At 45.3% G+C, this 16,616-nt stretch overlaps 1 protein-coding gene across 2 annotated transcripts in view; it reads left to right on the top strand.

The window, feature by feature from the left end:
• Positions 1-16,616, top strand: part of rbfox3a (RNA binding fox-1 homolog 3a) — a gene marked incomplete in the record, with an annotated part of 614,011 nt that overhangs the window by 566,449 nt on the left and 30,946 nt on the right. The window contains 1 exon segment of one of the 2 annotated variants that reach the window (XM_024272938.2): positions 9,903-10,154. In XM_024272938.2, coding sequence (XP_024128706.1) covers positions 9,903-10,154 — 252 coding nt within the window. 2 annotated transcript variants of the gene reach the window in all.

The following is a 16,616-nucleotide window of genomic DNA, read 5'->3' as shown; positions in this document are numbered from 1 at the left end:
ATGAAACAAACCAGCACCACCCCAACCCCTCCTCTGCCTTAAGTAGCCAGCAGGTGCCAATCAAAGCACACCTGCCACACCTGCCAGGTGAGCAGAAGGTCCAGCAGTAGCAGCATGAATCTGGATCAGAACCGTTCGGCTGGATAGAATCGATACTGCCAGCTAATTTTGTTGCACCGCTACTGTTGTGTTGGGGTGTGAGGGGCTGTAAGCTAGTGGGAGAGTAAATAGAGAGCTCTCAGCAGGGGGGAAGGGAAGAGAGGCGGGGTCACTTCATGCCAATGGTCCCACCCACAACTCAGAGATGAACTTCTGATGAACTCCTCCCGCTCTGCAGAAACTATGTCCTGGAAAACTAAAAAACTTAAGAATATAATGAAAATTCCATCAGGAATGCTTTGAAAGATCAAAGGAGGATCAAAGTGCGACTTTAGCCAATCATTCTCCGGTACAGGATTTTATTGGTGCCTTTCTACAGTAAGAGTGTATAGATAACCTGCATCCGTCCGGTTTGATTATCAGAGTTTTATTCTCTTTCTTAGATGATTTTACTGGAAAATCCGAGTTTTTCCCAAAGATCACAACTTCCTCGTTCCGTATCGATCCATCGTCGATACTTTGGATCAGTAACTGAAAAATCTGCAGATTTTCTGTTTGTGTAATCCCGTGACCCGGTTCATCTTCAGGACGCTCCGCCTCATCCGGCCATCGGTTTCAGACCTCCATCAGCCGCTCTGATGGAATGTGTTTGTCCGACCGCTGTGCGTCAGCGGCCGACAGCCGGCCGGCCCATTGATAAATTGATCCGAGTGAAATTGAGGAGTAGTGAGACATGCTCCAAATCCCTCCCCCGTCGCCACCCCCACGCGCACACGCGGCGGCATCAATTATTGTGGATTGCGTGGTTGACAGAGTGTAAACCAGGTGCCAGCCCTCAATCCAATTAAAGAGATTTAATTGGGGAGAACAAATGGAGTGTGTCCACAAAGTGCTGCTCAGCCACATTTAGAGGATTTTTCTGACTCCTTTTTGAAAAGTGCGCTTTTGTTTATGAAAGACTGATTGGATCTAATAAAGCTGGAGGCTGTTGCTTTTCCCAGACTGCCCTGCTCCACAGGTCAGTACTGCAAACAATCCAATTTCTGGGTGTGAGCGCCGCGCTGGCATGTAGAAATGGGATTATTATCTGAAATGGGCCCAGCAGGTGTTCCGGTGACGCCGTGTAATTTTAGGAGAGTGATAGCGCTTCTTAAACTCCCTCGGATGCTTTGGAGGAGGATCCGACAAAGAAGGCACAAATCCACCGCCGCAGCCTCTTAGCATTATTACAGGAGAGCGGGGGCATTCCATCCTGTCACCCCCCCAGATGGAGAACCAGCAGCATCAGAGCGGGTCTGCAGCGGTCGGCCGGTGGTCCTGACCAGACCTTTTCTCTCTAAATCTGTCCCCGGGGGGGGGTGTGGCTCCTTCCTCCCCCCTCCTCACCAACTCTTCATACATAATTGTGTGATTGCTTAGTAAGCATTCACATCATTCTCCTGCACATAAAAACTCAATCAGACTTTCAGAGATTTCAACAATCTTGGCATCAAAACGTTCAGCTCGTTCAGGTCGTTACTGCTTATATTTAAGGTATTTATAAACTGTAAAGTTTTTGAAATATTGAGCAAAATATGCTGCATAGGTAATGAATGAGAAAGTCTTCAAATTTCAACATTTTAAGTAGATTAACAGAAAAAACCTTTAAATATATTCATGGATATGTTTTCATCTTTCAGAGTAATTTAAAAAATTTATTGAGTTTACATTATATTTTAGCAACATGTTAACATTTAGATTCTTTTAGTTTACTGAGGAATTTCACCCAATATAAGAGTTAAGCTTTTACTTAAGCAACATGTAGCTTTTTTGGCTAATTTGTTATCTACTGGGTTTTTTGGGGCTAATTTAGAGTTTAGCTTCTATTTTAGCAACATGCTAACTTATTTAACTAATTTAGTTTACTGAGGAATTTTAGGCTAATTTGGAGTTTAGCTCCTTTGTAAGCAACACGCTAAACATTTTGCATAAATTCCATGGATTGAGGACTTTTAGACAATTTTACTACAAATTTTTCAGAAATGTCGCTTTCATAGTTTTTAAACGAAATTTCCAGTCTTGTAACAGATTTAACATTTTGCAAATAACTTTTGCATTTTCATCAAACTCTTTTAGCAATTAAAGTAAATTGCATCACAGTTTTCAGCTTCGGCGACTACATTCAGCAAAAAGCTTTCACACTAGCATCATCTGTGATGCTAACCCCACTCTGGCACACAGACAGATCTGCAGTGAAACAGTAAGACTGCACATCAATGATTCACCAGACAGCCCCCCACCCCCCGCCCCGTTCAGGGAATCATACAGGGACTCCACCAGCATGCAACGTCCTATAATTGGAATGAAAAAAAGGCCGGTGTGGGAAATGCTGCATCAGGGATCTGTGTGGAGCGGCGGAGGAGTTCGAACCGCCGCCGCCGCCTCTGCAGAGGGGCAGAGGGGGCGCCTCCTCACCTTTCTCCCTCTCAAACATCACAGCGGCCAACCGGCAGGCTCGCGATTGTACGAGTTTTCTCAAGCTTTCAAGAATTACCAGCATTTTATCACAGATAATCACAGTTAATAACCCTTCTCATTAAGGAGACGAGAATCACGGGTCATTAATATTGTTAATATCTTCTTCCTTTCCATCTCCTCCATCCGTCTTCTTCCCTTTCTCCGCATGCCAGAGGGAGTGGAAACAAAAGGAGGACTAGAAAAGAGCTTAGCGTGACAGTGATTAACCGATTGGGGTAGATGGACTGTGATGAATCAAAGTTATCTCTCAAATCTTAATAACTGGAATTAGCCCCTGATTAGATGAGCTTTGGCTGCTGCTGCGGGGAGTCACTTCAAAGAATCGCTGTGTGGAAACCTGGAGAAGATCCGGCGGGAAACCACGGTGACCCCCCTCCCGCGCGGGGGTCCGGGGGGAGGCGTCAGGCTCTGTAACGGGGTCATAATGAGCCACATTTGCATATGTTTGCCTTTGTCACAGCGGTCAAGGAATGTCGTGTTGAGATTCCTGCATGCCTAAATAATGACATTTCCCCCCTGGAGGAGCTGTGGCTCTTTTCATGCAGGGGGGGTGTATGACAATGACAATCAGCTGATCCTAAAACAAATGTTGTCAGTGTTTATCCTCCGGTGGGATCAGGAGCTGCTGGCCTTCTTCGGTTCAGGTCTTCCCGGTCCGGATCGATACCGATCCCAGAGTCGTGGTTCGGTTTGGGAGGCCAGAGACGTCAATATCACTTTGTTCTGTCAACTTGAGAGGGAAAAGCTGCAGATGGAGGATCTGGTGGAGGTCAGAGCTCCAGATCTGACATCATCATCTGTGAAGTCATTAGTCCCAGATGTAAATATCTGTGATGCAACAAAAGCGCCACAATTATCCTCTCTTCTGGCGCTGGCAGAGACTCAGACTCTAACCATGTGGAACTGATGGCTTCTTCACGGGGCTTCCGGCCGCATCCGGCGCTCCTTCCTTTATTTATTCCTCTGCGTTTGCGCGCGCCGCCGCAGCTCGCGCCGCCGCAGCTCGCGCCCAGACAGACAGACAGGTTCATTACATGTCACAGCAGTTCAAAGTGATCCTCTGTCTGCTGTGTTTATTAAGAGGCGCCGCGGCGTCTCTGAGGTGCAGTAAGGCGCGCAGTCGCACGGCTCGGAGCGGTCCCATCCCCGCGCCGGGCTGCGGCGCGCACGCGGCGGCGTAATGAAGAAATCAGCAAGGGATCGAGGAAAATGAACTCTCCTTCTAATACCTCCATCCGAGGCCGCGGAGCAAATAAGTGCTCCCAATAAGGAGGAGAAATGAGGTTAGAGGGGATGAAACACATGTGACACGTGGAGGCCATTAAACCCCCCCAGAAAGACGCTGAATCCAAACGGACTCGGACCGAAAACACGCTCGGCTCACAAATTGATTTTTCTCCCACAAATCAGATGGAAAACCAGAAAAGGCGCGAGCCGGCGGGGGAGGAAACAATACCCCCCCATCTGAAGTCATAAACCCTCAGCTCAGGGGGGGGGATCTGCATTGGATTGGGCTGCTTCTCTTTCCCTACTGTAATTGGTTGACTGGGGGATGGGGGGGTCCTCTGCAGAAGCTGATCACGTGACTGTTTTGTTTTCTTGTTGTTGTTTACCTCTTCTGAGCGTTTCCACTCACCTTACGCTCTCTCCACGGCTGTAATGAGCACGTGCCGCAGCCTCTGCAGGGCGCGAGCGCACGGCGGCGGCCCGCACAGTTCCCCCCCAATTAAAACGGGCCCAGCCAGACAGCTTTGAGACACAAATGAGCGCCAGCTGCCGGCCTGTGGAAACCGGCCCGGGCCGCGAGCCGGGCGACAATTACGCAGGCAGCGCCGGGCGCGGCGCTTTCATGTGCATGCCTGGAAACCCCTCTCCGTGTTTCGTTTGAGTTGCGTCAACTGCATTCTCACAACAAGCCGTGCCGCGGCGGCGCTGCGGGATTTGTCACAACTCGGCCACCGTCATTAAAAGCAAATGAGGATGCTGTGAAGAGGAGCGGCCGGCCTGCTGGGATCAGGCGCTGCGCACGCCACTTCCAGGCCTGTCATCACACGGCAGCCCCCCCCCGACTCCCGCTGAGGGCCTCCAGCCCCACCAGCCAGGAAGGCTTCAGAACCGATCCAGTCATCAGCATCACACTGATGTTTAGAAACATCAATTCCCTTTTTTGAGAAAAGGGAATTGATGTTTGTCGATAAAATTTTGGTTAAACGGCTTAAAAAAGCTGTTTTCAAACTTTCATTTCTTTAGTTCAGGAATTTGTCTGAGGATCTTAGTCTGATGCTGAATGCAGGAAGTGTGCGGATAGAAAAGCTCCTGCCGGGAAGCGTCCGGACTATAAACCCCGCCCCCTACCCATCAGCCGGATTGATCTGGCCCCTCCCATTGGAGGGGTTTCCCTCCGGATTCACTGCAGCACAATTAGTGGTCGGCAGCACCTTTTTGCCCCGCCTTGCTCGTGGGCACAGCGGCAGCCGTCTCTATCTGCTCCATTCCAAAGCAGGTTGCAGATACACCAACTCCCCCCCCTCCATGTCAGGTGTGCCTGCCTGCCTTGCTTGGTTGGGGAGTTCTTCTCCTCGCGGTCCGTTTCCAGTAGAATAACCGGTTTGTCACTAACATCAGAGGAAGATGAAGATCACACGAGAGTCAGCGTTCCTCTGTGTTTCACTAACGAGCCCCCACCCCCCCTCGCCGCCGCCGCTTTCGCCTGGATGCCCTTTGAAAGACTGAAAGAGCACTTCAGATCCGAAGCTCCGGGCGCTGATCCCGTTAGAGTCAGGCGCCGGCGCACACGCCCGACACCCGCGCTTCCCGTAATGAGTCCGATCCCGAGGAGGACTCGCTCCCAGGAACACCGGAGAACCAAAGTTCTGATTGGAGGTTCTGGTCTCATTTTCCGTCCAGAAGAGTTTCCTCAAACAAGCAGAGAAGTCAGAGTATGACTGTTTTAATCCAGCAGACGTCCCCAACGGTTTCTTGTGAGGACCACATGTTTTCTTCTCTGATGGGGGCGGGGTCAGTTTTTAGGTTAAACAGAAAAAGTGTAACAGTCAGGTTGTCTGTAACCGTCAACATTTATGGTTTTCTAGAAAAACCTAAAATAGACAACTTATGAATTATTCATTTATGTCATCTTAACCGAGAAAATACTACAAAAACGTCTTAAAACTAGAAGAGTTGCATTACCTGCGATAATGCTAGTGTGAATGCTTTTTACTGAAACGTTTTCCTGAAAATAGTGACACAATTTACTTTAACTGCTGAAGGGATTTGATGAAAAGTCAAAAGTTATTTACTAAAAGACTGGAAATTTCGTTAAAGAACGATGAAAATTTAGCTCAAATGGAGTTGACCTAAATTTGCTTTAAAAAATTGCTTAAAAATCCCTAATACATGCCAATATTGCAGAAATATTTAGTGTATTGCTTAAATTTAAGCTAAACTCCAAATAGCCCCAAGAAACCTTAGCATAAGCAAATTACACAAGCTAGCCTGTTTCTAAAATACAAGCTAAACTCTAAATTAGCCTAAAAAACCTCAGTAGATAACAAATCAGCCAAAAATATCATCATGTTGATAAAATATTAGCTAAACTCCAGAAATGACTATAAAAGCTGAAAACATCTCATGAATAGATTTAGAGGCTTGTTGCTAATGTACTTATAATTTGTGGGCCGGATCCGGCCCGCGGGCCGTAGTACGGGGACTCCTGATCTAGAGGAAGATGTCTCTAGAAGATCTCTCTTATCTTCCCTTCTTCTGGTTTCTTTGCTTCAGTAAAGTCTGAGTTTAGAGCTCTCTAGTCCAGATTAGCAGCTCCTGAACACAGAATCATCCCTCATTCCTGCAGTTCCTGAAGTTCCTCCAGCATCCGGGTTCTGCTGGGTCTTCAGCTTTGTGTTTTTGGATCCATCCTGATCAATGTTTTTGATCAGAATCTGCAGACGTAACGAGAAGAACGTCTGCAGCGGAGCGCTGACCCTGCGAGCTGCTGCAGCCTCGTGCATCACGCCGCCTGTGGCGCTACCGCGGCGCTCTCATTGAAAAACACCAGAGCTGTGTGCTTTTTCCAGCAGCGTTTGGCGCCGGCGTCCCAGTTCCCGGACAGGTGTCGGTCCAAAGAGGTGAAGCTTTGATCTGATTAGCGGCGCGGGGAGTGTTTGATGTGCACACAGCAGCTCGCCGTTTCCTTCCTGCTCCGGACCGTTGACGTGTTGACGCTTTAAAGGAGGCCCGGCATCCGGCCCAAACAGGAGGTGCTGCCTCCTTCTTCTTTAAGGAACAAACCGCATTCTCCTTTCAAAACGGCGCTTAGAAGTTTCAAATTGCCGACATCAAGAGCTGCCTTGAATAAGGATAGCCGGCAATCCGAGTGTTATATAACGCCATGACTGGAGGCACCGGAAAGTGGAGCACAGGGGGAGAGATTAAAAAACTTTCTGCATAAGAAGGGAGGAGGAGGAGATGCGGCATAATGAGGGATGGAGGTGGGGATTGGATGAGGGTCCGGTCCTCCAGCAGGAGGCCGGTCAGCTCCTCTCTCCTTTCATTTAGATAATGGAGCATTTGGTTAATTGGCGGCGCTCAGTGGAGCTTTGTTTGCCAACACGTCACAGCAGAATTATTTCCAGCACATTTCCAGCGCAGCGCCGCTCATTAAAGCCGCTCGGTCCAGATCTGTGGAGCTCTGCAGGAGGAGGCCGCCGCAGCAGAGGGAAAAAGGAGTAAAACGCATTTATCTACTATCTCACATCCCTGCAGCTTGTAAAGGAAGAGACAGAAGCTCCTCGATCCGTTTACTGTTATTGTTTTTCTCCTCTCATAAACTCCTACTCGCGCGCCTCTTCCTTCTCCTCGCTTATCGCAGGAGTTATGCGTGCAGCTCGCGTTATCTGTATCTTTAAATTTGATTGAGCCCTGTTTTTGAGGGGGGTGTTATTGGATTGCGGTCTTATTGTCTCACCTTTTCTCTTTGGCGTTTTAATGCTGGGATGGATATCCGCTCCGGCGGCGCTCATAAGACCCGGTTCAGGGAGGGAACCGCACCGACCGGCTGCACCGGCAGCAGCCATAGAACCAGGGGGCTCAAACTACGGCCCGCGGGCCGGATCCGGCCCACCTCCACATTTCGTGTTTTTTTTTTATGCTAAATTGAAATTTAGCTATTATTTTAGCCACAGGCTAACATTTTTAGTTATTTCATTATCTACTGAGGTTTTTTTAGGGTATTTAGAGTTTAGCTTCTATTTTAGCAACAGGCTAACGTTTTTGACTAATTTAGTTTACTGAGGATTTTAGGCTTTTTGGAGTTTAGCTAGTATTTAAGCAACAAGCTAGCTGTTTTAGCTAAGTTGACATCTACTGAAGTTTTTTAATGCTAATTTGGACTTTAGCTCATATTTAAGCAATGTGGCGGCTTCTTTGGCTAATTTGGCATCTGCTGAGGTCTTGTTTAGGCTAATTTAGAGTCTAGCTTCTATTTTAGCAACAGGCTAACGTTTTTGGCTAATTTAGCGCACCGAGCAATTTTAGGCTATTCGGAGTTTAGCTTGTATTTAAGCAGTGTGCTAATGTTTTTTGCCTAATTTGGCATCTACTGATGTATTTTTATGCTAATTTGGAGTTTAGCTAACATTTCAGCGATATGCTAACGTTTTTTGCTAATTTGTTATTTATTGGATTTGTTAGGCTAATCTAGAGTTTAGTTTCTATTTTAGCAACATGCTAACGGTTTTAGCTAATTTGTTGTCTACTGAGTTTTTTTAGGCTGATTTAGAGTTTAGCTTATATTTTAGTGACATGCTAACGTTTTGCACTAATTTAGTTTACTGAGGATTTTTAGGCTATTCTAGAATTTAGCTAGTATTTAAGCAACGAGTTTTTGGGGCTAATTTTGTTACGGCGTCAGGTAAAAAGGAACCCAGGAGCAGGAAGGACTCAAATCCAGATAGGGAATTAACAAAAATGTTTAATAACCAAAGTAGTACTCCAAAGAGAACACAAATAACACAGGAGACAACACAAGACTCTGGGACACTGAAAGACCAAAAGACCAAAACTTAAATACCTTAAATACTAATGACAAACGTAATGCAGCTGTGACGACCAGGTGAGGGCAAAAGAGGAGGGGCAAACACTGCTGAAGGTGACACATTTGGCATTTACTAAAGTTTTTGGGCTAATTTGGAGTTTAGCTCATATTTAGGCGACACACTCAATATTTTTGGAAAATTGGTATGAATTAGGAATATTTAAGCAATTTTACTATAAACTTTTCAGAAATGTAGGTCAACTTCAGCTCTCTTTCATAGTTCTTTAACAACATTTCCAGTCTTTTAGCAAATGTACCATTTTTAGAATAACTTTTGCATTTTCAGCAAACTCCTTTAGCAGTTAAAGTAAATTGCAGTAAAAGTATTCACACTTGCATTATCACAGCTAGTGCAACTTTTCTAGTTTTTAAAACGTTTTTGCAAGATTTTTTCTTTGAAGATTACAGAATTAATTATTTAAATTTGACTAAGTGTGGGTTTTTGGAAAACCACAAATGTTTAGACACACCCTGATTGTTACACTGTTTCTGTTAATCTACAAACCGACCCAGCCCCCCATCAGAGACGAACACAGTTATGTGGTCCTCACAAGGACACGTTGGGGACCCCTGCCCCAGAGGAGAAGCGTACCAGACTCTAAATACCAAAAACTGTCCCTTTTCTGACTCGCGAGGCTGAAAAACTTCTGCCATTTCAGCTCCGAAGGAAAACTGGAGCGTGAAGTTTGAGAGCCGGGGGAGGGAGCGGCCCCGGCTTTAACAGACCTGTCACTGAAATCAAAGACCTTAATCAAAATTTTATCAATTAATTGATCTTTCCTCTTGTGCTTCGCCGCGATTCCCCCTGACTCCTGCCCCCTCCGCCTGCGCGGCGTGCTCTACAACATAAACTGTGTTCATTAGCGCTGATCAAGGGCCGCTCTAATGCGGGCTGAGGACTCCGATGACGGCTGCTTCCTCCTGACGGAGCTGCTGAGCAGGACGGGCCGCCCCCCTTCCCCACCGCCTCAGCAGGGGAGTCCGCTTCAAAACTTTCACTTCCTGCGGCAGAAGTGAAGCCAGCGCACTTCACAGTTTAACCACTAGGGAGCAGATTTGTTTACTTCTGCAACTACATTCAAACTTTTAGTTTTATTTTTGGTCCAAAATCAATTTTATCGACTGTTTTTGCTCTTTCTGTGGCTGGTCATGTGTCTCGGCTCTGACTCCTCCCCCTTTCTTTGTCTTCCAGGGTAACCAAGAGGCCACCAACCCTCCAGAAGCGATGGCCCAGCCGTACACCCCAGCCCAGTACCCGCCCCCCCCACAGAACGGGATCCCCGCAGAGTTCGCGGCGCCGCACCCGCTCCCAGCGCAGGACTACACCGGGCAGAGCCGGGTCCCGGAGCACGCCATGACGCTGTACACGCCCACACAGACGCACAGCGAGCCGGCCGGCACCGACAACAGCACGCCCGCCATCCCCGCCAGCACGACCGCACCGGTCAGTGTCCTTCACCACCTGCAAACACTGTCCTCACCTCGCTGTCAGCAAGTAAAATATATTCTTACTACTTTCTATACTTTGATTTACGACAAAGACGGTGGTCCTGCTGCATGTCCCCTCTGAAGCCCCGCCCCCTTCCCTCATGTCTGCCAGCAAATGTACGCATGCTGATAAACGTCTTAACCCGCTCCAGAACAGGAAGTTCTGGTACTGATCGGTTAGTCGTAGCAGAATCTAAATTACTGCTGTGAGCGACCCCCCCCCCCCCATTCTGGGGTTAAGAATCAGTATTCAGTCGTATTATTCCCTGTAATTAAACTTCACATAAATCATAATATAAGTTGTTTGTACATGATTTTAAACAAGGTGTGTAAACAGATTGTTTCCAGAGACTTTAGAAAATTATTTTATGCATAATTTAACATGCACATGTGGCCCCATCTGTATTACTGGAATGTGCATTTTTAATTGTCTTTACCTGCTGCCGTACTGCGGCTCCATTATGTAAACAGGAGTTTGACACCTTCGCTTCTCGTCCTGCTTTTTGTTGGTAATTGAGTTTGTTTCAAGCTGCGCTGCCAAACAAACACAGAGAATCACCTCAGACGCTCCACGCTCTCTTAAGAGGAGAGCTGCCCTTTCATGAGCAACTTTGATGTCCAGGAGCCGCTCGCCGCTTCATGATCTGACACTCACAGCCAGCTTTTCATCCGCCTGCCCTGTGGGCCCGGACCGGCCGGTTTTAGCAGAACAAGCTCGTCTGAAATGGAAAGTCGAGAAATCGAAGATGTGAAATCATCAGCATGTGAATGAAGCTGCGGAAACCTGCAGTCAGCTTCGCAGTAATAACACTTTTAATACGCAGGTAATGAACCTGAAAAGTTGTGGATCAAGACGGTAGATTACAAAGTTTGATTTAAAAAGTACTTTAGTACTAAAGTAGTTTATGGAAAAATCCTGCGTCACTCCAAGATTCCTGCTAATTCCTGATCATCAAGTAGAAGTTCAAATAAATGCCTATAAAGTGTTAACGGTTTATTTTATATATCAATGTTTCAAAAACTAAAGTTTGTTTACATGTTTTTAAATCTCTTTTTAAAAACGTATTCATTACCACTATGGAGTGTTTGGGCTACCAATCAAGAAAAAAACTAATATTTTAGAATAAAGTTGTGAAGTTATTTTAAAAAAAGTCAAAATTTATGAGAAGAAAATCAAAAATCTTATGACAAGAAGCTCAAACTTTACAAAAATGATCTCCTAAAATAATGAAAGAAGTCCAAACTTCTATAAGAATAAAGTTGAGGAAATACAAAAAAGTGAAATTTTATTAGAAAAAAAACAGAAGTTAGTTTTGTATAAAGTAAAGGTTAAACTTTACAAGATATAAGCTGCAAAATTATTAAAAGGTTACAATTTTACAGGAATAAAGTCAGAAATGTATTAAAAAAAAGTCTAAATTGTTACGACTTATATTTATGACGAAAAAGTCCTACTTTACAAGAATAAAGTTTTAAAATGATTAAAAAAGTCACAATTTTAAAAGAATAAAGTTGTAAATTTTTGAGAACAAAGTCAGCATTTTTTAACAACAATAAACTTGTGGAATTATTTTAAGAAAGTCCAAATGTTACGAGTACAAAGTTGTAAATTTAATGACAAGAACTCAAACGTTACAAGAATAAAGACATAAAACTATGAAAAAAGTTGAAATTTAATTAAATGTAAGTTGTAAACTTAAGAGAAAAAAAAAGGTCGTAAATTCATGATGAACAAGTTAAACTTTACGAGAAGGTTGTAAAAATATGAAAAAAGTTACATTTTTATGAGAATAAAGTCATAAATTTATAAGAAAACCAATAAGGTTGTAGATTTATGAGAAATAAGTTTAAATTTTTACGAGAAAGTCGTAAAGTTATCAGAAAGAATAATGGCGTAAAATTATGAAAAAAAGTCCAAAAGTTTCCAGAAACAATTTAATGAAAATAAATTGTAAAAGTCACAATTTTATAAAGAAGATGTTATTATTCTTAAATGATTCAAAAAAACGAAATCAAACTTTAAATTACAACTTTATTTCTGAAAAAGTACGACTTTCTTCTCTTAAAATTTTACTTTGTTTTCATATTTCAATTTATATATTATTGTGCCTAAAATACTCTGTAATAAATCACAAAAATAAAAACGTTTCATATTTTAATCTGAATAAAGCAAAAAAAGTGACTATATCAGAATGTTTTCTTTCTAATTATTTAAACTTAATGAACAACCCTCAAACATTTATATATATATATATCTCTGTGTGTGTAGAAATGAGTTTTCATTAAAGATCTGGACAGACTAGAATCAGATCTGATGACTTAAATAACAGAAGAACTCAGCAGAAGTTCTGGTTTTTGTCGACTTCAGAGAACGTCGATGATGATGTTCTGTTGGAAACATTTGTTCTTCTAGCTCATTAAGTCCACGTTCCTAAACTAGGACCACATGGATTCCTCTTCGAATCCAACAGGACTCTAATCCATCTGCTGGAGGATTTTTTTGAAGCTGCTCGGCTGTGCAGGAGCGGCGGTTCTGGTCCACTTCTCGCTGCTTTTCTCGGTTCTGTCAGGATTTCATTTCCTCTCGCTGATGTTTCTCTGACGGATTCTTTCCATTTCTGGAGCGTTTCCCGCCCTGAGAAGAGAGTCAACAGACGCATCACTTCCTCTGCCCACTCGGACAGCTAAATGAGACTTTCCGCCATAACATCAGGGTTAGTTGCCGCGGGCAACCGTTGATCTGAGGCCCTGGAAGATGAAGGTGAGCTCAGCTGTAAGAGCTAAGCGGATCCGTTTGGGGATCCGGCCTGTTTTATTTACCGGCGTGAAGGAGATTCGATTCGACGCCGCCATGAATGATTCAGGCGCTCTTAAAGGTGGACACGCCCTCCACCCATCCGGCCGGAGAGCAGGAGCACGCCAACCGCCGCGGGAGCGGGAGGCGGCGAGCGAGCCTCCGGCGCTGCCGTGTAAGTGAAGGAAATGATGCGTTCTACATGTCTGAGCCTGACCTGGAATCTGAAGCAGGAAGAAACGCGGGAGGATAATGAAAAGGACCTGCTGGGGGGTCACGGCGAGGCCGCCGCTCTCCGGAGAGGGATCTGGGTCACTCATAAAGAAGACGGCTAATACCCCCATTTTCCTGACCTCACAATTACCGCGCAGCCATGAATATTTGGCAGCTGGAAAGTGCTTATGCAGCAGTAGCGGCGGCGGCGGCGATGGCGGCGATGGCGGCGCATTATCATCTCCTTGTAATGTAGCCCTGTTTGATTTGAAGATCCACACGCCGCTCTCCTCCCCTCATATCCTGCACTTACAGTAATGGCAGGAGTTTCAGGAGAAGAGGGCGACTTGGCGGGAGACCCCCCTCCCCCCTCCCTCTGCATTTGATTTCATTTCATCTGCCCCCCCGCTGCGAGAGAAAGCCCAGAGATGGCGGCTGTGCAGAGATGAGAGCTCGTCTCTGCCGCTCTGCCCCCCCTCCCCACTCGTACAGCCATCTCCACTCGGGGGGGCAGAGGGATGAGATTAGTGGGGTGTAAACAGAGGGTCGAATCCTCGGGGGCCGCCGCTGCTGTGTCGCCCGCCGCAGCTTTAATGACGGCGCCAGCCTGCTTGCTGTGGGTGCCACAGACGGCCCCCGCGCCTTTGATTAGGGCGCCCTGCAGGAACACAGATTGAAGGAGCAGATCAGCACCCCCCCCCGTCCGACTCTGCTGCGCTCAGCTCCTCCGCGCCGCCACGGCGCTTTGCGCCGCACATCTTCTTGACTTAAAGACTTAAAAAGAGTCAAGTGAGTGAGAATCCGGTGAAACGCGTGTCAATTCCCTGCAGAGAGCAGAGAGTGTGCACGCTTTAATGAGGCGCCCCTCGCCGCCGCCCTCTCCGGTCTGTACCGGGAAGGTGGCGCTGGACCTGGTTCTGTGCGGCGTTCAAACACGCCGACTTGAAAGCCGGCGACTCGAGGAAGAGAGGCGGCGCCGATTCCTCCAAATCCTCAGAGACGAGGGTGGCGGCGGGTGGCGGCGGGCTGCGCCGCAGACGCAGCGCGGCTCGTTATCTGGCTCAGTTCAAATGGTCCGAGGTTCGGGTGAATTTCATGAGTAATCATTCTCTTTTCAGATAACAAATGAAGGCGGTGGCATTAGGGCAGCACTCATTCCCAGATTCTTCACAGCCGTGTCAGACTATCCAAAGGCTATTCTGGGGGACGCCGATAACACGCACGTGCACGAGCGCAAAGACGTGGACGGCGCATCCAAACACCCGTGCTGGTGGCTCCTCTGTTGCAGCACCTCCCTGGGAGGAGGTCGGTTACTGTAACCACGAGGAGATCCGATTGGTTTTAGTGTTTGTAAAGGATCTTTGATCAGATTTGATCATTTTTTGGTCAAAAACTTTTTCTGTAACTTTCTCAGAACTTCTTTAAGTAAGATGGATGAGCGCCGTGGTCACATGACTTGATGCTGAGTTGAAGTCAGTGACTGTATCTGAGAACTGGACTGAGTGGCCCCTCCCCCCTGCTGTTCCAAACAGGAAGCACCAGTAAATAGAGAAATAAATCCAGTCATTCTGTTGGTCAGGAGAACCGTTCTCGGTCTGGCACCTTTTTAGAAAGATCTTCCTGATAATCCTCTTTTTTCATCTTTTCTGCACGTTAATAAACTGACCAATCGGATGCCTTAATAAAAGTAGGCGGAGCCTGCTGGTCCCCAAAATCAAAACGCCGATTTGACAGATTTCCTACCTCAGTGAAAGGGGTGTGGCCTTCCAAAAAGCCCACTCCTGATTGGGTAGAGAGGTTGCCATAGAAACACTCAGACCAATCGCTGCTCACTGACGTCTGGCTCCGATGTGGCGTCTGTATCACGAGAAGATGGTGAATAAATTGACTTCATTTGTTTGGTGTTTGGGGGGGGGTCTACTCACTCAGTCCAGGTTTCCTATACAGTCAATGGTTTTGCTCTTTACACGTTGGAGAGATTTGATGTCAATCTATCAGAAAATGACTAGATAGATGAGAAAACTCCAAAATCCACATCTGAGGATTTACAGTCACCCGTCAACAATAGGCCACGCCTCCACTTTTGCACAATTTTGATCTTGATTATTAATAAATAAACTCATAAATGTGTTACACCAAAATCTTTGTGGATATGAAACAAACGGGGTAAGAAATGGTGAAGCACTTTATAAAGTCGGACAGTTTCCATTGAACTAGATGGAGACTGACTTGATCATCTGAACCCCCTAGTGGCGTGTTGGGGAAGTGACTTGGCGTCAGTGACTTTGATTTAATTTTGGAGCCCGAGTGGCTTTGAGGGATCGATCTGCTTCGTGGAGAATCATGACATAAACCCAGTCAGCTGAAATTCCTTCTACACTGTAAAAACTGAAACATTGGATCAATTAACAAAAGCCAATTAAATGTTTAATTTGAGTTAAGCATCAACTCAAATTTTGAATCTGATGAAAACTGATCTTTTTAAACTTAAATTACAGAACTTACGTTTGACTTTTGACAGTGTAGTCCTCACAGTGACTCACAGCGTCTCCTCGTGTCCTTAGTCTGAGGACGGTCCGTCTGCGTTCACACTGAAGTGAACCGTACCAGAGTTCAGTTGCAACAAACACCTTCACTGTACGGAGGAATAGAGTTCCTGGAGTCTGAATATTTACACTACTCTATAAAAAACCTCCAAAAGACTGAAGAGTTTGGAACTATCTGGCGTCCTGGATCTGAACGCATTTCAGACTCATGCTCACTACTTTTTTTTTAATTTACTTTTTAACCCCTTAATGTCTGTTGTCTCAAATATACTACAAACCAAATTAGCTTTAAAACTACTTAAATGTAGCATTTAGTTAAAAGCAAAAGCAGAATATCTTTTTTCATAGCTGGTAATAAGTTCAGGCTTTAAGGGGTTTTAGCCAATGAGAATCCACGGTGAGATCAGAGTAACAGGAAACAACCAGAGATGTGTTCTGAGGTCTGAAAAGGGGTCGAACATGAAACTCTCCAAAGTGAAACCTAAGAAATATGAACATTTTAGGATGATTTTATTCATGAACCGGCTGATGATTCATAAAAACATACGTGTACAAAAGACTAGTCATTGAAACACAATGCATTGTGGTCTATCTTCACCACTCTAGAGACTTTTGAAGTATAGATTCACCTTAGGTCGCGGGTCGAACAGGAGAAACATTTATTTGACACTCTAAAACTACATTTTAAAACTTTAAAACCGTAACATTTCAACATAATTAAGAACTAGATATAAAGCATATCATGTGATAATGGTAGTGTGAATGATGTAAGCTGAATTTGGCCGCTGAAGATGCTGAAATTGATAGCTAGAACACTGAAGCTGATAGCCCGCTGAAATATTAGCTAAATGCCAAATTAGCCTAA

Source organism: Oryzias melastigma, linkage group LG8 (genome assembly GCF_002922805.2).
Source record: "Oryzias melastigma strain HK-1 linkage group LG8, ASM292280v2, whole genome shotgun sequence".
NCBI classification, from domain to species: Eukaryota; Metazoa; Chordata; class Actinopteri; order Beloniformes; family Adrianichthyidae; genus Oryzias; species Oryzias melastigma.
The sequence above is the reverse complement of the archived record's forward strand: the minus strand, read 5'-3'. Positions and strand labels throughout refer to the sequence as shown.